Genomic DNA, 25,783 nt, shown 5'->3' with positions numbered 1-25,783 from the left:
TGATAGACCTGACCATACTTTCGTTTGAATAATGTGGATTTGGGGATTTGGAAAGCAGTAAAATGCTTTCAACAGGACTTAATGGACCATCCTAGTTGGAATATGGAAGACTTTATTACTGAAAGTAATTTGAACTGTCCAGAACTGGCCCAAGAGGTTTCAGAGGAGAAGAATTTCAGTATGTGACATTCTTTGTGATATACTGGAAAAGAATATGGCTGCTTTTTGCCCTTGTCTGAAGAGTCTGCTTGAGGATAAGGTAAAGAGATTTATGCTATTTATTGCACTGACAAAGGAAGTCTCAAAAAAGCCTACCAGAGACTTTGTTCTCTGGTTAAGTCACATGAAGAGTGTTTTGAACAAGCATAACAAGCTTAGAAAGGAAAAATATAAAATATATAGTTCAAGTATGAAAGGGGCAACAGGAAGTGAAATGGAACTGAATCCTATGTTCTAGGAGATAACACATTAAGGGATTTGGCAAGATCCTACCTAGCTAAATTTAGAGCCAGGCATGGTGATATACATTTGACCCAAGAGACAAAGCCAAACAGATCTCTCAGTTCAAGGCAAGTCTGGAACAAAGCAGGTTCTAAGTGAAGAAAAGCTTAAATCCAGGCATGGTGCTACACATCTTTAATCACAGCACTACAGGGGACAGAGTCATGCAGATCTCTCGAGTTCAAGGTCAATCTAGAGAGCAAGTTCCAGGAAGACCAAGCTTAGGCAGAAAGGGAGTTAGAAAAGCTGGTAATAGAATAAGGGGAACATGGCAGCTTCAGCCATGTGGCTCTGGTTTTAGAGTGAAAAATAGAAGGGACTACTGGGACAATTGATGCTGGTTAGCTGGGACTAGGAAATTATTGGGGGGAAAAAAAGAAATTAGCAGTGATTAAGAGACCAGCATTACTGAGGTGAAATATTCTGGAAGTGCTTTCTGAGCTCACAAAGAAGCTGTTCTAGACATGCCTCAGGCTGCAGCTGGACTTGGTAATGTATAAAAGTCACCCGGGTGGTACTGGTTTTGAAGGCATGAAGGCATCATGAAGAACAGCTGAGGGTTGGCACGGTGAGTTCCACGGAAGGGCTGCAGTTGATGGCCTAGGAAAAAGGGGGTCATGCAAAGGATTTAAGGCTTGGTACCATGAAGAAAACCTAAGAGGCTACTGGTCAGGCCTAGTTGTAGTGGAAGATCCCAGCATATTAGAGATGCCAGTACCATGGGATAATCACTAAGAACAGCACCGGCAGTAGAGTGGATCAACCTGAGCTTAGAGCGCTATAGAGGTGGGCTGGAGAGTTGGCCCAGCGGTTAAGAGCACTGACTGCTCTTCCAGAGGTCCTGAGTTCAATTCCCAGCAATCACATGGTGGCTCACAACCATCTGTAATGAGATCCGATGTCCTCTTCTGGTGTGTCTGAAGAGAGCTACAGTGTACTTATATTAAATAAATAAAGAGAGGCAGAAGTGACACCAGCTCTTTGGAGAAGCCCAGAAGATCATGTGCAGATCCCAAACATTGAATCAAGAAGCTGTAACATTGAAACTGTCTTGAAGACGCCAAGATTTTCGAGAAGCCAGAGCCATAGGTTATCTCCTAAGGAATGCTGAGGAATGCTGTTATGAGGGAGTGGAACCAGTTCAGGAAAAGAAGTTTGTTGCAGTCAACAAAAGTAAAAAAGAAATGGAGATCTGAAAACTGGAGATCAGACATGGGGATGCAGAGTTTGGAGTTTACTCAGCTCATTTCCTGTTTTGCTCTGGGAATAACACTTAATTGATTGGATGGATCTCAGAAGAGACTTTCAACTTTGGATTTTTAACATCGTTGCTACTGTTTTATACTGTGGGGAGTTTGGAAGTTGGACTAAATATACATTTTATTATGCTATGGCTAGATATGGCTCCTACAGATTCCTGTGTTAGAACAAGACTATGGGGACCAGAGAATGGAATGTCATTCCATTGAATATGCTTGGTCCAGGGAGTGGCACTATTTGGAGGTGTGGCCTTGTTGCAGTAGGTGTGTCACTATGGGTGTGGGCTTTAAGACCCTCATCCTAGCTGCCTGGAGGTCAGTATTCTGCTAGCAGCCTTCAGATAAAGATGTAGAACTCTCAACCCCTCCCACACCATGCCTTTCTGGATGCCACCATGTTCCCACCTTGATGACTGAACTTGTAAGCCAGCCCAAAGTATATGTTGTCCTTTATTAGACTTGCCTTGGTCATGGTGTCTGTTCACAGCAGTAAAACCCTAACCAAGACAGCCTCTTTCCTCTTCCTCCTCCTCTTCATCCCCTTTCTCCTCTTCTTCCGCCTTCTGTTCCTTCTTCTTTGTTGATACTTTTCTAGAATTTGTCTCGGTTGGCTAGTCTAGGCCAATATATTCAGGATAGAGTCTTTTCAATATTGCTTTCAAATCTGCTTTTAAAGGAAAGTTCCTAAATTATTCAATAACTTATCTTCTTTGAGTATCTTCAGTATTTAATATATCATCTCAATACTTATGTCTTCATATCTTTTTCTCATTTTTGAAATATTTATATCTTGAACTACTTTCACTTGAAATAATTTCAGAATACTAAATAAATTATCTTTAAAAATTACACATACAGGGGTTGCGGATTTAGCTCAGTGGTAGAGCGCTTGCCTAGGAAGCGCAAGGCCCTGGGTTCGGTCCCCAGCTCCGGAAAAAAAGAACCAAAAAAAAAAAAAAAATTACACATACAGACTCAGCCACCATGTTTGTGGTCTGTGTTGTCTGGAGGAAGGCTGTGATCTGAGCTCCTGCTGACTGTATAGAGCAAGGAAGCCACCTTGGCTGTGATATGAATGACTGCAGATGCACAGCTGAGGAAGAGGGACACAGAAGACATCTGTGATATCCTCAACCCCATCCCAGACCTCCACAAAAGTAACAGCCTAAAAAGGAAGCCATGAGAGAGAACTCTTAAAAATAGTGATAAAGATGCTCTCCACAATTGATGGCTTCTGATTGAAGTACACGCAGAGAAGGACTTAGTTTTCCTTCTGTGGGTGGGCCACTGGGAATTTGACCTTGCTCCGGTAAGTGTATGGACAACTTAGTTATTGTTGTTGTTGGTGGTGGTGGTGGTGATGGTGGTGATGGTGGTGGTGGTGATGGTGGTGGTGGTGGTGATGGTGGTGATGGTGGTGGTGGTGGTGGTGGTGGTGGTGGTGATGCTGGTGGTGGTGGTGGTGGTGATGCTGGTGGTGGTGGTGGTGGTGGTGGTGGTGATGCTGGTGGTGGTGGTGGTGGTGATGGTGGTGGTGGTGGTGGTGGTGGTAGGTCACAAAGGGGAGTGCAGACATGGAAGGACTTGGAGGCGAGTGTGATGGGTGGTACAAGGCAAAATACCCAAAGAACCAATAAAATACTATTATGAAAATATTGTGGTTAAAGCACTCAGAACCATTAGCCCACACATGGCCCTCAGCAGCAGCACAGAGCACGGTACTCATTTATTTTTTAATTTTTAATTTCAAAATCCTTTCTCTCTGTCTCTCATATTGTATTGAGAGACCAGATCTTTTGGGTTCAGACTCTATCTAAGAGAATCCGACCTAAGGTTGAACTCAAGTTAACTAACAGGCCAGTACCTAGCAACCCAAGACCTGTGTCTAACAGCACCAGATTCCAGACTAACCAACACCCCGCCACCAAGAAAACTGTATATAATACCCGTTCTCAGGTTATTTCCCAACAAATCTGCACTACCAGGTTACAAGTCTGCTCCTGACACTTTACTTCCTAACAACCAGTCAGGGGGGAAACACAAGTTAACTTTATGGTTTGGTTCTTAGCACCAGCCAATTATGTTAAAGGCCATAAGACCTCCCACCCCCACCCCCAGTCAGATGTGTACCAGGCTAGATATCCCCTTCTTGCTTCTATACATGCTTGCCTAAAACTAGGCTCAGAGCTCTACCTTCCTGCTGTGGTAAGGGTTGGCAGGGAGCTGAAGCTCGAGCTTGAATAAAGAGACCTTAATGCGATTGCATGGGATTCGGCTTCTTGGTGGTCTTTTGAGCTTCACAAATGTTTCCTGGCCCAACAGTACATATATGTGCAGGTGTGCATGCCTATGTACATGTGCAGAGGCCAGAGGAGGGAATTGGGTATGCTGGCACTCTGCACCTTCCTGTTTTTGAGGCACAATCTCTCCGTGAACCTGGACTGAGCATTTGCATCTCTGCTGACGGGCAGCAAGCCCCAGTGGTCTTCTGTCTTTAGGGCAAAGATGCAGGGGTTATGGGCTCATTGGGGTTCAAATTCGAGACCTCACACTCATGAAGCAAGCACTATAAAACACTGAGCCGCCTCTCAAGCCCCAGATACACACATATTTTTAGGTAGAAAACATTTTTTCCTCAACTTTGGGTAGAAACCAATTTCTTAACTCAAATGTTACTATGATATAGTTAGTCATGATGTCTGATGTGAGGCAACTGGGCTAGGTTAGTTGAGATTTGCTTTAATACATAATACAGTTACATTTAAAAAAACAATGTCTCAGTTTGTTGCTCAGGTGGGCCTCAGCCCTCTGGGGTCAAAGTGTCCCCATGCCTCAGCCTTCTAATAGCATGTGCCTCCATACTCAGCTGACACATAAATTTTGAACACTTGATACCAGAAAAAGAACATAAAATACTTCAACTTTTACATTGATTTCATGTAATGCTAAGTTTTTTTCATAGTTATCAAGTGAAAGTATTAATATAATTGATCACACTTGATACTTTTTTTAATCTGGCTACTAATAAAAGTCTAATTACACACCTGATTTGCATTTTATCAATCATATATGTTATATATACTACACTGGACTGGTATCAGTAGGACAGAATTTTGTGATAAGAGTCATCGACTTGTTATAATCAATTTCTTAAAATAATATATGAACACTTTATTTGAACTTTGAACTTTTCCTCAGAAATACAAGCTTATTTGGGGGTTGGAGTGGGAGTGTGCTTTGCTTTGTGCTGTCCTTTTTTTTAAGGGCTGGCTGGAGCTTGGGTAGTTCAGGAAAACAAAGCCTAAGGTGAAAAGGCCTCTGGGTAATGTGGGTTCTAAGGGCACAAGATCAGCACTTGGTGTTCAAAAACTTCAGCAATTTTCCCAGCTCACTGCATTGTGGGAACAGCTTTTCCAAGGAATAAATACTCTATTTTTAACATTTTTATTATACAATTTGTCACAGGCTGTCTCATGAGACTACCAGCCATCACTTTCAAGCAGAATCCAGCTGCAAACAACTAGCTACATGTGACCAATGACATCTGGCCCCGAGTCCCCTCCCCCTCCCGGGTGCTCTGAACTCCTTTATCAAATCTGCAGCTCTGGGAAGGAGGCAAAGCTTGTCCCAGGCTCCCTTCCTTCACAGACTACCACCCTTTCATGTGCACCCATGTGCTGCATTCCACAGACATCAGAGACTGCATGACTGTGTGGCACTGTCCCTAGAGGGCTGACATAAACATGTTGGTATAGAGAAAAGCCAGCCAGTACTTTCCAGCTGACTCCAACCTGGCCCTTGCCCCAAGCACAGGCTTCTAGTTCAGGCGCAGGCTCTGAAGAGGCACAGGCCGTGTGAGTCTCACTGCCCAGGCACCCCTTCAGTGAAAGATGAAAAATAGTGAGCTAGAGGGTTCCAGGTCACCTCTCCATACGGAGTATCGGACTTCCAGGACGGCTAGTAACCGAATCCTAAAACACACTGGTAATGCTGACTACCTAAAAACAAAACCATGGCAAGTTCTTTTCTAAAGGGAAGCAACATTTAATGGCATTCGAGCTGTTCTAATATTGTGTTTCCCAAATCACCACATAAGCCTCTTTCTGTCTATATGAAGAAGGCATAGTGAGGCTTATCCGCATCCTAGCAGTCTGAGGGGTAGAGGCAAAAGGATCAGGAGTTCGAAGCCAGCCTTGGCTAACTAGTGATATACCATTTCAAAAAGCCAAACGATAAACATGAAAATAATCTTTCATCTATCTGTCTATCATCTATGTGTCTGTCTATCTATCTATCTGTCAACTGTCCTTCTATCCATTTGTCACCTGTCCGTCCATCCATCCACCCACCTATCCTTCAACCATAAATCACATACGAGATAAGGGTTCAGAACCGCACCTGTTTGCATAGTAGCGAGCAAGAGCTTGCTCGATACCTTGGTTCTTCCTGGACACATTATTATCTTTTCAGTGGGCTATAATTCTCATGAGTGTATAATATTTGTGAAAAGATCCTACAAGGTCAGTTGACTAATAGAATTTTATGGTATAGAAAAGTGGAATATTGCATCCAAAGGCAAGTTACCTTGGCTCTCTTTAATTCCTTCAATCGCCACTCATCGCCCAGCTCTGTGTGTGACCCAGCATTGTGTGGCTTCAGGAAAATCCTTTTGGGGTACATTAACTTAAACAGACCACTAGCTTTTACCAACCCCAAGGCAAAGACCCTAACAGAGAACATTTGAGGCCTATAGACGAGAGCTCCCACTTCGCTGTAACTTGCCTGAGGTTTCCAGTAATATTTGAAACACCTCGATTCTTTAAATTTTCTTCTCCTAGAAACTATCAAAACTTCACAAGGCAACGTGTGTGTTTTAGCGTGCTGTTGTGGGTAACCGAAATCCATGTTCCTAGGCCCTGGTCACTCATGCTTGGCTCAAAAACAGGCCACCCTCTTGTTCCATTTGTAGCAGAGCTGCTTTTTACACTGACCGTTGCTCTGCTGCTCTCGGCCGTGAAGCCAAGACCCAAATAAAAGCCACTGGCCTTTGCAGGGGACATATTTGACAATGTTAATTTAAGCAGGATTGACACAAATGGAAAAATAATTTAAAATTAACTGTGTCTGAGTGAATGTATACAGCAGGCTCTCCTTAGTCATCTTAAATTATAGTCTTGTTTTGACTTGCTCATAACTGTGTAAAAGGGATGACAGAAAACGGTGAGCATTTAAATCGAAGTCCAACCTAGAGTCACCGATATTAGCGTTTTCTCCTCAGTCTTCAACTGCAAGGACAGTGTAGCATGTGTGTGGTGTGTGTTTTGGGCATGAAGCAGAGGTTTCTTTTTTTTAGGAGTTTTTACACACATTTGTGCTGGCACTACCATACGCTTTGCACAATAACCCTTACTGCGGCGTCTGACGGGTGAATGAATGCAATGGTTCAGAGACGGGGAGAAAGAAGGTATTTCGTATAAGCACTATTACGTTTTCATTTGTTTTGTTTTGTTCTGTTTTGAGACAGAGTCTTCCTCTGATGCACAGGATGGCCTCGAACTTAAAACTTCCCTCCCTCAATTTCTTCAGAGCAGGAGTGACAAGTGTGCATGACTCAGCAAAATATGGCTTACTGGGGAGAAATTCTTACGATATGCCTTTGCATTGTATACAGGGTCCATGTGACTTGATGAAAGGCCTTTCCCACTTTATAGTGGGCGATCTCCCACCTTAGCAGAAGTGCCAGGATGGACAGGCAGCCTCTGACTAAGGAGGCTCATAGCAGGTTGCTGGGTCATAGCCAAGTTCTTGCTCTTGGTAAGACTGGCGGGTACCTGAGTAGATTTTTTTTTAACCTGGGTGCTCGCACCGTGTGACACCTCACTCAGCACTTCCTCAGGTTTTGCTTGTGTGGAAATCTTCTCTAAGTACACGATAAACTGTATTTCAAAAGAAGACAATGCACTGCTGGAAACCAGGAATAAAAGAAAAGCTTTTAAACGATTCCCAGTTCTCATACACATCCTGAAAGTCGATCTGTATGGCTGACAGGTCCCATGTGCGCAGTGGCAGAAGGCTGGCAATAATACTACTATAAAATCAGCCACTGAGAGAGAAAAATAATATACTATATAAGGAATATTTCTACACGAGGGCTCAGTCTGTAAACTTAGGGTAGAATACTTCTTTAACATGAGGCCTTGTCCCTAGGTCAGCAAAAACAACAAGAAGTGTTCCCTCTCGAGAGCTTCAGAGTTTTAACTAGAAAATCATAAAGAGAAATATTATAAATATTTTATGTATTTCCAAAGGTTTTAGAGGTTGACTGTATGTTTTTTATGATGTCTATTGTCAATGAAGTTGTTATTTTTTATTTAGTAGCGATACTTGAATTTATGCTTAACTCAATTTGCCACTGTATGCCCAGTCCCTATGATAGAAAGAGCAGAGAATCTTACTAAGGAGTGTAAACATTTAACGTCAAATAAATGCTTGAAAGAAGTCACTTCACCACTAGCACTTTTTGCTTTTTGCCAAAACGTTCTAAAAAAGAAATTTACTTTCTCCTGAGGTGACAAGAGAGAAGGTTACTGGGGAGGCTGACCCTAGTGAGGAAAGGTCATAGGCCAAGCCCCTGCGTGAGGTGGGTGGGGTGAGGAGACTGGGAGCCCATATTGTCCTGCGCACTTCACTGGAGAAGACGGTGGGGACAGAAGGGATGCAGGCTCATGCAATTACACAAGGCGGTTCATGACTGAGGAGGTTCGCAGTCTGAGGTCGCTTTCACGGTTTAGACAAATCATTTTTGACTTAATGAAATCATTTTTATTGAGTTCTAAAAAACAAATTGGGAGAATCAACATAGGGATGTAGCTGGTCTGTTTATTAAGTAGCAACTGTTCAAAGGCCTTTGTCTCTCTGCTTCCTCCTCCTCATCTCCAGCCATGCAGCCACCCTCAGCCCTGCTTACCTGCTCACACCATATGGTCACTTCCCATCCCCACCAGTTCTCCAATCTCTCACCCATATTCCTGTCAGTTTGTCAGAACTGCCTACGGCCACCGATGCTACTTTGTGGAGAACCTCCAGTACCTCCTGATGAGGAAAGGAAGCTTCCAGTTCCCAGATTTCCCGGAACAAGTGACGGACCCTCAAGGAAGGACTCAGACTCCTGGCCTTTCCTAGTTGAGTGTGGTGTGTGCACACCCATCTGGAACTGTGGAATTTTTTTTTCTGTTTCTTAAAATATTCATTACCCGAAGTTGTAATATCAGAGGGACAGGATGTGTTGTTTTAAAAAAGGGATCCAAAAGGGCAGCACCATATTGCAACACAGTTACACAAATGTTTCCAGAACATCCCGATTAGAAGCATCTCAGACCCATCCAAAGGTGAAAGGCTACAAAATTCTGGATTCTTTTAATTTTGCAAAACAACTAAATCGTTAGGGAAACAGTAACGCAACTAAAGAATAAGAGGCACATGGCTGTTTAAAAGCATGTGGCTGAGGGCAGCCCTACGGATGGGGCTGCTAAGTGAAGAAAAGCCTTCCGCTAGCTGGCGAGGCAAGCTCCCAGGTTAAATGAGTCCCAGAGTTAAGTTGCCACACCGGAGCTTCTTCCAACTCTGACCACCAGGCTCCACAAGTAAGTGGAAAAAATGGCTTGCAAACTTGGAATAAGGCCCAGAGGAAACGGAAGATGCCGATCCTTCTCTTGGAGGGCCACAGCACCAGCCATGCAGCCTCAGGAACCATTTGTAGCTTAGGGAACATCTATCTATCCACAAGCTGCCGTCCACAGCAAGTGCTGAAGGGCATGCTTAAAGTACTAAAACTTCTACCCTTCCACTCCAAACCTTGGCTGCAAGAAAGTAGCCAAAACCTTTTTTCGGTAACATGCTAAAGTAATATGAGCACATGCGCACCTGAATGCACATGTCTACATACCAAATGTACTACTCTTCCCCAAGATCTACCCTCCAGGACATACTACAAATATGTCTTTTGTTTCTTTTCCTTTATCACATAGCTTCCAGTTTCTTTTGTTGCTGTTTTGAGACAGGATTTCTCTACCTAGTCCCAGCTGCTCACTGAAACTCACTACATAGACCAGGCTGGCCTCAAAACTCAGAGATCCACCTGCTTCTTCTGCCTTCCAAGTGCTGGGGTTGAGGTCATGAGCAATCACACCTGGCTCCAACGTCTCATTTAGACAAGAAGAACCGAGCCCCGATCCTCCTGTCACTCTCCAATGTAGGGATTACATGTGGTAACATCACACTTGGCCGAGTACAAGCTTACTATTTCTGCAAGTGTTACTTGTTCTGCTTGCTACTTTTTCTAAGTGCAAGTGGACTCGTCAGAGCCTCTAGAAATAGAGGCACAGATGTGTTTATGAAATGGGTGTGTATATGCAGAATAATACGATACTAAAATATTGTCTTAGATGAGGTGTCATCTTATTAGCTTAGAGAAAACTTCTGCAAAAACAAAAGGACAAAACGGAGGTGGGTTGGGGGAAATTTTATTTTTCTTGAAGGCGGATTGTTAGCAATGGCCACATTTTGAGAAGTTTTTCCATGTTGGTTCAAAGGTAAAGGTTTCCTAAAACTAGAGTAATCCCCATTCTAGACTGGTTTCCTAGGTTCCTGCCTAAGGGCTGGCCCTTGAGAGGCGTTGCTCTATCTTGCCCTTGTTTCCCTCACAGCTCACCATTCTTTGCTCACTCCGAGCAATGGACAATCTCCAGCCCAACTCTTCAACAGCCTGCCCCATATTCTGTTCCGAAACTCTCCCAGCTTGTAATAGGGGGCTCTGATTCTTACAAGGACAGTCCTGTGTAGGCCTTCCCCACAAAATACTAAAAGCCCATGCTAACTTAAAGCTGCTTTTTCCTGTGTCCGGTCTGTCTTTCCTTCTGCCTGACACTTTACAGAAAACTTGCATTTTAAAGAAATTTGCATTTTGAAACATTTGCCAGGCTCAAAGAAAGGAAGACAAATGGCCACCCTGGACTTGCCCACATTTTGGCAGAGGGAGGGGTGGTCCACAGGAACAGGCTCGACCCTTAAACAGCTACCATGAAAAGCAATCTGGAGAGAGAAGGGGATGGCAGTTGAATTTCTAGATTGCTTTTGGGACTGTTGGATTGGTGTCACAGTTAGGGTCACTATTGCTGTGAACAAAAATCATGACCAGAAGCACATTGGGGAAGAAAGAGTTTCCATTCCCACTGTTCTTCATCGAAGAAAGGTTGGACAGGAAGAATTCAAAACAGGAGCTGATTTAAGGCCATGCAGCAGTGCTGTTTACTGGCTTCCTCCACATAGCTTGCTCAGCCTGCTTTCTTAGAGCACCCAGAACTACTAGCCCAAGCTCGGCTCTACCGCTCCCACATAAATCTTGAATTAAGGAAATGGCCCCTAGGCTTGCCTACAAGCTTGAGGCATTTTCTCAATGGTGGTCCCCTCCTCTCTGATGACTCTGGCTGGTGTCAATTTGGCAGAAAACCAGCCAGGACATGTGGATAAGGACAAATGAGGCCTGGAGAGCTCAGGAAGGGCAGAGTTATGATGGGAGCAGTTGAGTCGTTGCCCCATTCCCGGACTGCAGGTTTTGCTTCCACAATGGGTCCCACTTCTGCGCCTATATTGTGTGGAAGCATCTCCCATCAATACTGGAAGGAAGTGGTCTAGGCTCAGGGCCCCAAGACTAAATTCCAGAACGAAGGAGATTTATTTGCCCTAGAGGGTCAAAGAACAGGGCATAGGGAAAAAGGCAGGAGATAGAAGACATGGGGGGAAGGTGAAGGGTTCAAGGGATATTTGTCATAGAGTGGGTACAAAGGACTGTCTCTGCATAGAGGAGTCAGATGTGGCCAACAGGAAAACAGCAGTTTATAAAGGTAAAAGGGGAAATCCATATTAGGATGAAGTGTTTAATTTAATTGGGCATGTTAATTAGGTTAATTAGGAGTTTGTGCCCGCTGGAGTTCAATACTTTGATAGCTGGACCTTGGATAGTCATCCTCACGGGGAGGAAGTGGCCAGATAAGAAAACGGACCTTGGGGGCTGGCTTTAGGAAGAATGAAATGTAATGGTTTTCAGCAAGGCAGAGGGAACTGGGGAGAAGGGCAAGGCTTGCCAGAACCACATGCTGCAGTGGGCTAGAATTCCTTCAACTATGCACTGTGAGTTCAGAAAGAACCCTTTCATGTGTGAGTTAGGAGCAACTTTTCCTAATCATCTATAAGGCTCTACAAGTGGAACGAAACCAGTTTAGACTTGCCAGAAGCTCTGGTTGGTTGGCATTGTTGTTCCTATGGGGTTGCAAGCCCCTTCAGCTCTTTCAACCCTTCCTCTAACTCCCCCAAAGGGGGTCCTGTTCTCAGTTCAGTGATTTGCTGCTAGCATTCACCTCTGTATTGGACATGCTCTGGATGTGTCTCTCAGGAGAGATCTATATCTGGTCCCTTTCAGCATGAACTTTTTTTTTTTTGGTTCTTTTTTTCCGGAGCTGGGGACCGAACCCAGGGCCTTGCGCTTCCTAGGCAAGCGCTCTACCACTGAGCTAAATCCCCAACCCCTCTCAGCATGAACTTTTTAGTTTCATCCATCTTATCTAGTTTGGTGGCTGTATATATATGGGCCACATATGGGGCAGGCTCTGAATGGCTGTTCCTTCAGTCTCTGTTCTAAACTTAGATTTGCCAGAACCCAAGCCCTGGCAGCTATTCAGTACCTCTGGGCCTCGGTTTTTCTTCTCTGTTAAATGAAAGGACTATAGAGCACAGACATGACAATGTCCACATTTTGAAGGTTTCCAGGGTGTCCTTTGAGTTCACATGAGCCACACTGTCTACTGAGCACCTTAAACAGCATGTGAAAGCACTCGTAATACCACTTCCCACCACATTTAAATGTGAATACAAGTGTACTTTGGTCTTGAACCAAGAAAAATATAGCTAGGATTTGGAGGTCACTAATCCCTCTAACCCCAGCATTTGAGAGGTCAAGGCAGGAGGATCATTGCAAGTTCCAATCCTGGGGTATAGAAAAATATCTTTTCTTTAAAGAGGATATGTGCATGTGTCTGTACATGTGCGTGCCTGGCTTACGTTCTTATCACAAAATTCTAAAAGCGTGTCATCACACATACATTCACGAAGAAAACAGTACTTTCTACTAAAAATGTTCAGCATGATCCACACAGGTGAATCTTCAGCGTCACATCTCACTGGTATTCTCGATACTACAGGTGAGACTTGTTCTATCTATCTATCTATCTATCTATCTATCTATCTATCTATCTATCTATCTATCTATCTAATTTATTATATTTATAATATACCTTATATAACACACACATATATAATATTATATATTTAATTATGTGTATTTGTATGGTTAGGTGCACTGGAGTCCAGGTGCCATGGAGTCCAGAAGAGGATGTTGGCTCCACTGGAGCTGAAGTTACTGGGAGCTGAGCCACATACAGGTACTGGAACTGAACTTAGGTCCTTCGATGTTCTGTTTTGGGTTTGACTACATCCCTGGTCTTGGCATGTAGTACAGGTTGGCATGACATTTACTATGTCCCCCAAGCTGGCCTTGAATTCATGGGGGGTCCTCCTGCCTCAGCCTCTGCAGTACTGGGGTTATGGGGGTGGGCCACCACACCTGACCGAAACACAGCAAACACAGGAGCGATGTTCTTCAGTTAAGCACCGAAACTGCTTTTCTTTTTATTTTTTTCATTCACATGCTGAATCAAGATAGGAGCCTTGTCTCTTCTCAATGGGCCTTCATTGATATGAGAGGAGGATTTCTGCCATCAACAGGCACTCCTGGCTAATGGCAGACTTGCCATGACTGGTGGAAATGAAATCTAAGATACAGCAAAAATATCTCGTTCAGGGATTTGATCTCTAAAAACAATTTCTTAACTCCACAAAAAGAGTGAATGGAAAATAAGTTACTTAGTTCCCTTAAAATAGAATGTAAATCTCTACGCTAAACCTAAAGTTATTACTAGAATGTGCTATGTCTCGGCAGAAGACAATGAAATGCCCAAACGGTTGTCTCACAACTGTGTATATAAAAACTGGCTTGTTTTGGGAGGTGAGAGGCCCCCACCTGTCTAACATGACTTACCATAGGTGCTCGAACAAAAATGGCCCCTTCGAGAGAGATGTGAGTGATGTGTCTGCACCTCACGGATAAGATGGCACTTACAAACTCTTCCAAACAGACTGTGCCCGAGTGTCTGGAATGGTTTGGGGACAGTTCAAGAGAACTGGCATGGCATAACCATCTGTGGTGGTTTTTCCTAGTGGGAAGAACACATTGGTGGGTGGATTTCCATCTTCTCAATGTTTCAGCAGTAGTAGCTTTCAAAGCACCTCTCATGGAATGTTATCAGATCTCCTTTGCGGGGCCAACCCTAATTTATTTTGGAGAAAAATAAAGACAGCTGTTTCAAAGGGCCCAGGAAAGCATTGTCGAGAGTATATTCCAATGACAGCCATTTTTTAAATCTGTGCATTAATCTGCCCATGGTAATATCACACAGAGGGATGCAAAGCTGGATGGTGCAAAGACACAATCCAGCAAAAATGCTTACATCCCAGGAACGTCTTCCTTCTTATGTCAACGTACAGCTTCTGACACACTACACAATGCTCGAGGGAGGAGCTTTTTCGCTCCTGTTTAAGCTGTGTGTGGCCCATTTGCTCCACCGTCCCCTGTGGGCCCTGCACTCGGAGTCACCGCCCTCTTTCAGAACCCTGTCAGGGATCTATCAAGGACAATGAGTCTCTGTGGTCACTCTTTTTCAGTATCACATCATCTCATTCCAGCAGCCAGGACTCAAGATGTACCAGAATGGCACCATACTGTTAATGAATGATGCTGGTTCACAGTGCACTTGATTAAGGACGGCTCTCAGGTTTCTAAACCATGGAGGACACTCTGCCTTCTTTTGCTGGTCCCTGCCAATACAACTCCACTGGTCTTTTTTTTTTTTTTTTTTCCAGCATGAGTTTCTGCTGATGGAACATTTCCTATATGACTTACAATTACTTCCTAAGGCAATTAAATGTTGTTACATAATAAATAAATAGGGCCATTGTTTTCCTTTGTTTATGATTTGCCCTCTAAAAGAAAACAGGATATACATGCCCTTAAACAGTACAACCCTACTTCACCTTCCCTTGTGGTACCCTGGCTCTGTCAGTTGTCAAGTTCCGAAAACCCTAGCATGCACAGCTACTAGTAACAGGCGATTCTGCATTTAGCGAGCTCAGAACTGCAAAGCAGAGAGTGATTTGTGTGATTAGTGGGACATAATTTAGAGACTTTTTAAAAATTAAATTAATTTTTAAAAAAGTGTGATTAGTAGGAAAGCCAAAGGAAGATACGAATTTCACATCAGGAACCATCTGGTCTCACTTATAAGCCATTATCATTGCCCAGGAAAAACAACTGTAATATCAAAAGCATCAGAAAAGCACTCCGAGGTCTCTCATTATTCACTTCCAAAGGAACTCCGCCTAAGAGAGGGACACAGACAGTTCAATCTAAACACAGCATTCGTGCACATTCATGTAAGACAATACGTTTAGGGAGACCTTATGGGAAATGAAAATGAAACAATTAATTCTACAGACAGACCATACTGAGTCAATGAGAAAGCACAGACGGAATCAATAAGTAAATCACACAAAATTAGAAGGTGTTCATTTACTTCATAGAAACAGTTAATATTTTCCTCATATTTCCCCACTGAGAACGCTCATGCTCAATTCCCTGTGGCCTTTCATAATTTTAGAAGATGAACTATGTCTATTTCCCATATTTGAAATTATTTACATGATTTGTTCATTTAATTAGCATTCTTGTCAGTTTTAATCCCCTTTCCTGTCAGAACAACTGAAGATGCTAAGAGTTATGAATGTCACTTTTAAAGACTATATTACACAGTGACAATGTGGACACAAAACAACAGATGCGAGGATGTAGAACACGGGGCGGGGTGGGAAAGGTTGGCCTCAACAAAAAGTGCTGCCTCCTGGGGGTGGTGGGGAAAGAAAACACAAAAAAATCAATTCCAACCAGACTAATGACCTAAATGTCACAGGAGAACTTCTAGAAGAAAACATTGATAATCTCAGGTAAGCAAGTGTCTCTTAAACAGGAAACCAAGCTCCAGTCAGAGAGGAAGTAGCTGGTAATCAGGATTCCATTAAACAGAATCTCTGTCCACCACAAGGCCCTGAACAGGCAACAGAAAAGTAACCACAGACTGTTAGAAGATACATGTCATCACCTCACCAAAACAAAGGGAAACCACAACAGGAGAATTGACGAAAATGCTTCAATAGGGATTTTGCCAGAGGATCTAATTGGATAATACTGACCAGGCAATGAAGCCTTTTAGTGATCAGAAAACACAGATAACAAGCAGGGATCACAGGAGCCAGAATTAACGAATGCCACTACCAGGCACGGCAGCCTCGTCACCCCTCACAGAGCAGTTTCTTTGGAAATCAGCTTGAGGGTCAGCGGCTACCAGGTGTTTGTCTGATCCAGCTGCTCTGAGGTAGACGGCGGGGACCTGTGCACATGCTCACGGTTGGTTACAACAACCCAACACACAGCAGCCGAGAGGCTACTGTTGGCTAAAAATGGGCTACACAAAGCATGCACTCACAACCTCAGTCATGTTGACAGAAAGCAGCTAGGCATAAGATTGCATCTTACAAGATCTCACTTGAAAATGGGAAGGTTCGTTGAAGGAGTCAGAGAAAGGACTGGAAGAGCTTGAGGGGGCTCGAGACCCCATATGAACAACAATGCCAAGCAACCAGAGCTTCCAGGGACTAAGCCACTACCTAAAGACTATACATGGACTGACCCTGGACTCTGACCTCATAGGTAGCAATGAATAGCCTAGTAAGAGCACCAGTGGAAGGGGAAGACCTTGGTCCTGCCAAGACTGAACCCCCAGTGAACGTGATTGTTGGGGGGAGGGTGGTAATGGGGGAGGATGGGGAGGGGAACACCCATATAGAAGGGGAGGGGCAGGGGTTGGGGGGATGTTGGCCCCGAAACTGGGAAGGGAATAACAATCGAAATGTAAATAAGAAATACTCAAGTTAATAAAAAAAGGAAAAAAAAAAAAAGAAAATGGGGAAGGTTAACCTATTCAAAGAAAAAATTTCCATCAGTGGAGAACTTTGATTGGAATGGAGTTTCTGGGTGCTATATCCCAGAACCTGTTCTGAGTGTTACAGGTTGTGCTTATACCTTCCTCTCTGTACCGATTTCCAAGAACTACCTTAAGATAACATACCTGACCTATTAATTGGTAAAGAGCTCTCATCTCCAATCCAAAAAAAAAAAAAAACCCCTAAAGTTAGGGAGGGCATAAAATAATTGATATATGCAGTTGATCTAGTGCCATCAGGGTTGCCAGGGTATTTGGGTAAACAAGAGTTAAATTTACCAATTTACCGGTCATTTCAAAACACACTGAGAAGCTGGTTTAGACTTTTGCTGAATTTTATGGAACTGAGCTGAGGGGATCTGGCCACCACATCAGGGGAAAAGTCAGGGAGAAAGCATGATTGTGGCTTATGCTACACTGTGACTAATTCCAGATTATGATCTTCCAATTCCAGAAATGCTCTTCCAACCAGGAAGAAGATAATCGAACCGTCCAAGAGCCAGAGGAAATATGCTTGAAAGAAGCCATTTTTCTCCTGAGGGGCTCTTGGGAGCAGAGAGAAGTGCTGACTCATGAGGTGTGCCTCCGGGGAGGGAAGAGAGGCTTGAGGAGTTACAGTTGTTAGGATGAGACACAGAGGAGGCGGAAGCAACAGAACTTCAAAGAACCTCAATGACTTACAGCTGCCCTGTACAGGACGTTAGAGCCAAACTGCTCTTTCCTTCTTTTCCCTTTCCACTCGCCCATTCCTGTTCTAGTGAACTGAATGCTGCAGTATTCACACAAATGTAGCATCCAATCTAAACAGACAGGCTTAAATACTCAGAACACCTTAAGACATCTTAAGAGACTCACCAAGGAAGCCACTAAGCCCTCCACCAAAGGGAAGGCTTGTCAGCTGAAATTTCACCAAAGCGATGAAATATCTTACCTGTTATTTTAAAAGGGATTAAGGAACCATATTGTTCTAAAAGCATTTTAAGCTATGCTTCAAGTATCAGAATATTCAATTCCACGAGCTTTAGAGGCATCCGCACACTGTTGAAATGCTATGAAAAGTCTTCACTATCCTAGATTTCAGGAGAACCCTCAGTGGTGATGAGGGGAGATACAGAACCCTTGGGCCACCTTTTGCTCTTCCACCGCAGATCATCGGCGCTGGAGATAAATCAGAGACATTCTCAAAGTCTGAAACACAGGAATCAGTCTTCTAGAGCGCATCTATGCATTTCCACGGTCCTTCCTCACAGTGCTTGGCAGCCATTTGTCCAGAGTAACTCCATTAGGACATTACCCATACTAGCAACCATGCCTTGGGAACCTATTATCTGTTTTCCCAGCACGACATCTATTAGTAACTCCCAGGAGTCACTTGAGGGCTGAAGAAACTTCTGAGTGGTGCTTAGGAACAAGCTGGGGCTATGTGGCCTAGCCAGAGTGTCTTAGAATTTGAGTCCCACCACATACTTTCCTCTCTTTAATGCAGGGATCAGTGACATTCCCCAAGGGCCCAGTGACAGTGACATGCCAACCTCTGCACAGACAGTAGGTTTTTAATTTTGAAACAGGGCCTCATTGCTGGCCTCACACTCACAGAGACCCAGTGGCCTCTACCTCAAAGTGTTAGAATTAAAGATGCGTACTACTTACTACACTTGCCGGAAGAAGGTTTTTAAAACATAGGAAGTTGTATTTTGATACAGGTGACTCTGGTATTTTCCTCGGTGGTTCTCAGAGTTGGGGTTCCTTTGAGAAGCAGACTAACCCCCTAAGGGGTTAATACTCTAAATCGAAAATTTTTGAATATTTGCTCTCATCAGTCACTTCTGTCTTCCCACGGACTGAGGTTACTGTGGACTCTCCACCTTCATATGCAAGGATGCAAGGTTTTCTACCATGTAAAGGCACAGTTCATACAGAGCGAGTCCTGTGACCAAAACAGCCCGACAGAGCAATGTGACGGAAGGCAGAATATTCCCCTCGTTCCCCTGTAGATAGGATCTCAAATCCTGTTCACGATGCTGTTGTCCTCTATATAAAGAACTGTCTCCCTGCTAGGAGAAGACAAGAACAACAGGACCATGTACACACGAGCTTGGCCTCTGACGACTGAGTAGAAGACAGAACCACACACCCTCCTTTGAAGCAAGCATATCACACAACGCAGAAGCAACTGAAAGGCTAACTTTTGGAAACTGAGCGGACAGATGGTGGGTTGGCAAATGGACAGTTGGTAGCCTTTCGTACTGACCAGGGTTTTGAATGTTGTAAGTATATTTAGTTAACTGTTAAGTATATGATTTCAAAATATCAGTGATTAGTCCTAAGTTTCCATTTACCTATAGCAGGAATTACGAATTTACCAACTTTAGGGACTGTAAAAAATTATTATATCCTCTTCCTGCACCAATAAACACAAAGACTTCTGAGAATTTCTTTATCAGAATTTTTTTTTTAAGTACAAAAATCAAAAGAAAATCCCCAGAGAACTTTTTCATCAACTGATACTGGTACAAAAAGATTAGTGGAAACCTGTTAACACAGAGACCATAAAATATATGAATGGAAAACCTTTCTGTGACATGTTACTTTGACACTAACATGAAAATAGCTTGAGATACAAAAATACAGTTGCGATCCAGCAAATGGCATCAAATTAGAACAATTTTATTATTTAACATAATCCCAATGTATATACATTATCCTCCCAAATAAGAAAAAATTTAATTCCAGAGTTTAAAATGTGGTTTCCAAAATGAATCCTTATTGTAAATTTTGAAGAAAAAAAAAAAAACCCCTGAAAACTAATTCTAACGTTAAATTTTGATCTTTGACTAAAATACACACCTTATACCAATCAGCTCTCTCATACAAAAATGCATATTATAAATAAAACTTTCAAAAGTGATCTTGGATGTTTTATTGCACATCAAAGAGAAGATCTGCCAGTCTGAATGGCTCTCAGCCTCTTTTTATCATGCAGTTTCAAAAGCTACTGACTCTGGGTGGATACACTGAGGACATCTAGGCCACTCTGGGTGGATATATTGAGGACATCTAGGTGACTCTGGGTGGATACACTGAGGACATCTAGGTGACTCTGGGTGGATACAATGTGGACATCTATGTGACTCTGGGTGGATACCCTGTGGACATCTAGGCCACTCTGGGTGGATACACTGAGGACATCTAGGCCACTCTGGGTGGATACACTGAGGACATCTAGGCCACTCTGGGTGGATACACTGAGGACATCTAGGCCACTCTGGGTGGATACCCTGTGGACATCTAGGGTCCTTACTCATGCTTCTCTGGACTAAAAACAAAGCATTGTATAGCCCTTCTTCAGTTAGTTTTTCTAAAGTGAAAACAACTTCTGTTTTCTAACAGAAGGTGATTACAGGGGATCTGAACCAATAACTGTGTATGTGTAAATGTTGGTCATCTCTTTTTCAAATAGATTTATATATATAAGAAAACCTAGAGGAGTTTGACTCAGTCACCTATCTCCAATCCCCCCAGGACCACTGCTTCTCAGTGAGTGCACACACTACCAGGTCCCTGCTAGTGCCCTTTCATTAGCAGCCTCATTCGCCTCAACCTCTTCAGCCTTCTTAGCTGCTGCTTTCCCAGCACAAGTCAGCCAGAAGGCAACAGCTTTAAAAACAGAAGTTTCCGAGTAAGTTCAGCACACTGCCCAGCAAAAATTAGGCATTCAATAAATATCTGATAACTGATTGTAAACCTCCCTCCTATGCTGACATGTACTAGTGATTTATGGGTAATATGTGGGTTTACGGTACACAAGCCTAGGTAACTAAGGAGAAAACACATATGCCATAGAAACAGACATGTTAATTTCTATAATCCTGCCCAGGACAGAATGTGGACTTAAGAATTAACTGTTCTGATAATTAAAACTCATTAGTCAAATACTTTTAATTTTACCGAAAGGACTCAGCTAGCCTTTGGCAATTCTGAAACATACAGTGAGCCCCAAATGAAACAAAGTAAAATTGCACTGTTACGAGGAAACAAGTCCGTGAGAACAGAGAGGAGGCCTCACTTAAGGGACAGCGACTTCAAGAAGCCTGTTGTTCTTTCGTTTGCAGGTTGGCACGCTCCCGTTTTTCTGGTTGCCTTGAATAAACTTCACACATACTTTGTCCTGTCTGAACTGTACCAGGAACCTAGAAGAGAACCAAACACACTCAGACACGCACAAAGGTGAAAGGTGGCAGGCCAGGGGGCACAGTAGCCCTCTCTTTCTATAACAGACACCGACTGTAGCAGGTACTCATTAACTCTTTCCACCCCACGACTAATGAGAACTGATTGCATTTTGCTCCCACATGTCATCAGCTAGCTCCAAGAGAAGGAAGCTTGCCATGGTCCAGCAGGGTAAGATGAGCTGCCAGTAGTTACTTGGCGTTTCAGTGGGGACATCAAGTAGCTCACTGCCACACTAACACGCTGTAATCTGCCTCCCCCCATTTTTCATGGCCAAAACTTTAAAGGGTCAAATGAAATGTTCAACAAATCAAACACATGAACTACCAAGGACAAATCTATTCACATGCACCCTACGCCACATCCTAATTGGCCATCAGGGATCTTTCACCATGTTCCCCTGGGTGTGGGGGGCAAAGACAGCCTACACTACTGGTGCGTTTCCAAGTGACTTATCTGACAAGCATGCGGTTGATAATACCAACATCCACAGAAAGAGCGAGGATTCACGGCTCCATGTATACATTAGTCCCAGTTAAAAGGCCATGTTTTATAAATACTATGTCCCGGGGAGAAATGTGACACAGGCCTCTGATTCATACACTGCTTTATTTTTTTGTGTGTGTTCATGTGCGTGCTTGTGTGGGAGCACCACCATTCGTTGCTGGTTAGAATTCATCCCTGGGTGTGGTTCCTTGGGGCACTACCCACCTAGCTCTTAGAGAAAATGTTTCTTCCTAGAACCCACAGCTCCCCGGTTACGCTAAACATGGCTGAGCGGTGACGCTCATGGATTTACGCTTCCCCAGCACCGGGATTACGAGTGTGAGCTATCCCAGCCATTCTACGTAGGTGCTGAGGACTGAACTCAGGGGTTAGTCCTTCTCAGCATTTTTCTGACTGAGGTAGGTCTCTAGCCCCTCACTGCTTTAAAAGGACAACAGCACTGACCTTTCAAATGGGCTCTTGCTTTTTCAACTCAAAGCACAGAGAAGAAAACTGCGACTCTACATTTTCCTCTCTGGGATATGTCTCCAGTATATTATTATTCTTTTCTTTTTGAGAAAAGGTCTCACTGTGCAGCCTGGGATGGCCTGGACCTCACTGTGTTTATTCGGCTGGCCTTGAACTCCTAAAGTTACAAGGCTATGGTTAAAGGTGTGAGCCAATGTGCACGCTTGGCTACATAGGTAACTGCACTTGTGTGCCTCAAAAAAGCTTTCAAATTTAAAACAGATTCAAACAGTTTTATAAGTCTTACACTTTCTTTGAGCTCATAGGGTACAACTGAAATTCACTTGGGAAATAATCATGGCTAAATGCATTTTATACCATGAACTGCACTGTTCTTGGTCATTTACATGGACGTAGCTTTAAGATAACTGGGGAGAAGTTAACTACTATTATTTCTTTCCATTTCAAGAAGAGCAACTTGGGAAGCATTCTCCAGCCAATGAGAATATGGATGTATCATTTCGCAGTGTTGATGGCAGCCATAATTTCAAAAGTAAAAGGAGCATGGGTAGTTACTGTCACAACTTCATGTTGAAGCACTCACATTCTGCAAGTTACCTTTAAGTGCAGTCTACACACAGGGTCGGCTGTTTGGGAATTTAAGGACTTGGAATTTTGACACAGTGGCATCTCTGAGTGACTTCAACTCATTTCTACATCCATACCAATTAGCAGGTAAGAATCAGCCAATTTATTCACAAAGACCAGGGAAACCAGTTTGTTAAAGCAACCACTTCCGCTTCTGAAAAGGCTATGAGGAAGGGCATAGTCATTGAACTGCATTCTGTTCATGACACATGTGCTACACATCTGGCAATGGGCTGGGGTCAAGCTCTATGTAGGGCTGGAAATATAGGATGAGACAGCTCTGCCAGGGCCTGAGAAGTCTGTGTCAGTCTGAACTGCTCCATTAGGGAATTTCCAAGGCCTGCTTAGAAATTCCAGGGGCATGAAAGAGACTCCCTAAAAACTCTTCTGCAGGCTTAGGGAAGGGACCCATGGGGGATATGAGAGGTTCCATCCACTGACCTATTTTCATCAGACCAACCATTAGGGAATACAACAGGAGAGGAGTTATTATAATGGTATCAAATAATTGTCTTTCATATGGCCACATTGTAAATCACTCAGAAGATTACTTAGTAAAAGCCAGTGACATCTATAATGTGGGCAGAGTAATTACACGAGCACTCCCAGGTGGGAACGGCCAATTGAGGGATCCTACTGTTGACCACAATTGAGAAACACAAACACACTGTTCCTGCATAGCCTCTGTGTGTATAGGAAGGAACCAGATTTCAGAAGCTCAGACAAATTCTATATTAAAGAGAGATTTCCAGGGTCTGGACTTCGGAGTGAGCTATTCTTCCTATAGCTGTAAGGCTACTGCATCCAGGTGGTGAGGGGGTGGGGTGGATCAGAACGGCCTTGAGTTTGCAGTGGTCCTTCTGCCTCTGTCCCACGAGTATAAGCAGGTAGGTGTCAACAGTCTTGCCTTGGAAAATTCTTAATTAAAAAAGAAAATCTTCTTGGGATATTAGTATCCAAAATTAAAATGTGGATGCAAAACTTTTAAGAGGGAGTAAATTTCACATTTACACCAGTCTTAGCACTACTTACAAACTGTTTCAGTGTGATATACCTTTTCTACAACTCCAGTTATCAAAATATGAAATGAAGGTTAGTCCCTGACTCAGAACCACTCCTGCTGCTCATAAAGCCTTTCCTCAGCAGGCATACACACAGCGACATAGCTGGGCCCTAAGAGGCAACCTACTCACACCTCTCCCGTCTTTCCTCCCATCACACTCAGGATCTGACCACTCCTATCTTCTGCTCACACCCTAGGTTAAGCAACATTGCCTTGCCCTAGTCAGCCCCTCTGTTCTACCCTAGCCTCTCACTAGAGGTAACTGCCCACACTGTATCCTTTAAAACCAGGTAAGGCCACAGCCGTGCCCAAATCCCCTCGTGGTCTTTTTATCATTCTCAGCAGGAGCTCAACTCTACGTTTCACCAAGCTCTGCATAACTGGACTGCACTTTTCTCTCTGGGATCTTCTCCCACAATCTCTCTGCTGTAGAATGCTCTTCTCTTCGGATCTACTGCCTGTCTGTGCTGTACAGCATCTTCCTGCATTGCTGTCTGGGTTGATCTCTCAGCCAATTTATAGTTGAGAAGTCTCCCCAGTCTCTCTGTCAAAATAATACCCTACCTTTGCTTTCTTTTACTTTTCTACAAGCTCAAACCATGTCACCTGCTGATTCTTTTTCTTTTATATGTCTGTCTTGCTAATAAAGTATAAAGCACTCGGCTTTGGTCAGTGTCACCTGGGGTGTATCCTTCATCAGCCATACTCTGCCACCTAAAACAGTTGAATGAGACTGAAGAACCAAACGCAACAGTCAAGCTGAAAGTCCAAAAGTGTACTACACAAAACGTGGACGTACTCATCGGAAATCTCGATATTGAGCTTCTGTTTAGTTTGGCTAAGAGTCGTGCGATACAACTTGGTTGCCATTTCAATCAGGTGGTCACTGCTGAAGAGAAAGTCACCCTTACTAGCTGCTTCTGAACCCTGCAAAGACAAGACAAGGGTTAGAAGGAGGATGGAAAGGTTTGCAGGTCCTGAGACACGGGAGCACATCCTCCCAGATGAGCAGTAAGGACAGACTGGTACTCCGACACAAGCCCGTTTCCTAGAGTCAGTCAGTGGCCCAGAGCTGCGTCTGCTGCAGACCCCCTGGATGAGAAGCCACACTGATACCTTTGTGGTGGGTTTGCACAATCAGTTTTGAAGAGCAACAACCCAACTTCTAACTCATTCTCGAAGCACACCGTTCCGAAACCATTCAGGGATTTCGTTTTTTTTTTTTTTTTTTTTTTTTAAAAAGCAACAATAGGGACCAGTGAGATGGCTCAGTGGGTAGCGCTTGCCACAAAGCCTGACAGCCAGGGTTCGATCCCTGGGATTGCCGTGATGGAAAGAGAAAACTGCCTTCCCACAAGTTGTCCTCTGACTCCTATCAATATACACACAATAAATAACCGTAAACAAAAAATAATGTAAAAAGCAATCAATTTTTTTAAAAAAATAGAAGTAACAACAAAAATATTTCAAATACCCAGGGCATCCTAACTTCGGCTGCAGCACAGGAACCGCTAGGGAACCTGGATCCAATAGAATTCTTCTGTGAACAGACGAGGCCACAGCCAGAGTGGCAGCCGCTCACCCAGCTCCCAAGCTGGTTTTGTGTGTAAGGGGCTGAGAGCAGCTGTTGTATGATTTGGTTTCCATTTAGACTTAGAGCTATAGTGGGGTTGACAGGCTAAGGTAAGCAAGCCTTTTCTATATAGACACTGATAGATGCTATCATTTATTTAGCACGGACAACTACGTGACAATCATTCTGTTAAGCATTTGTGCATATTGTGCATAAAGCCTTCTATCAGTGCTATGAAGTAGATATGATTCCAAAGATGTGATTAATAAAGAGTTAAAAATAGCCTGGCTCCAGTCAAACATTTTAACCTCTCAATGTAAGCCAGTAAATA

The 25,783-nt window shown here is 43.5% G+C and overlaps 1 protein-coding gene and 1 long non-coding RNA gene across 16 annotated transcripts in view; one reads left to right on the top strand and one right to left on the bottom strand.

Annotated features, from left to right (window-relative positions):
- Positions 1-19,837, top strand: part of LOC148003720 (uncharacterized) — a 31,623-nt gene extending 11,786 nt beyond the window's left edge. The window contains exons 2-3 of the long non-coding RNA XR_015629502.1: positions 13,185-13,255; positions 17,439-19,837. This is a non-coding gene — a long non-coding RNA (uncharacterized LOC148003720). The remainder of the gene's footprint in view (positions 1-13,184; positions 13,256-17,438) is intronic.
- Positions 19,408-25,783, bottom strand: part of Myo1b (myosin Ib) — a 161,712-nt gene continuing 155,336 nt past the window's right edge. For 7 of the 15 annotated variants that reach the window (NM_001432365.1, NM_001432368.1, NM_053986.3 and 4 more), the window contains 2 exon segments: positions 19,408-21,174; positions 24,679-24,806. In NM_001432365.1, the coding sequence (NP_001419294.1) occupies positions 21,051-21,174; positions 24,679-24,806 (252 nt within the window). In that variant the 3' untranslated portion in view covers positions 19,408-21,050. 15 annotated transcript variants of the gene reach the window in all.

This window comes from Rattus norvegicus, chromosome 9 (genome assembly GCF_021556685.1).
Source record: "Rattus norvegicus strain SHRSP/BbbUtx chromosome 9, alternate assembly SHRSP_T2T, whole genome shotgun sequence".
NCBI lineage: Eukaryota > Metazoa > Chordata > Mammalia > Rodentia > Muridae > Rattus > Rattus norvegicus.
This window is presented reverse-complemented; position numbering and strand designations above follow the sequence as displayed.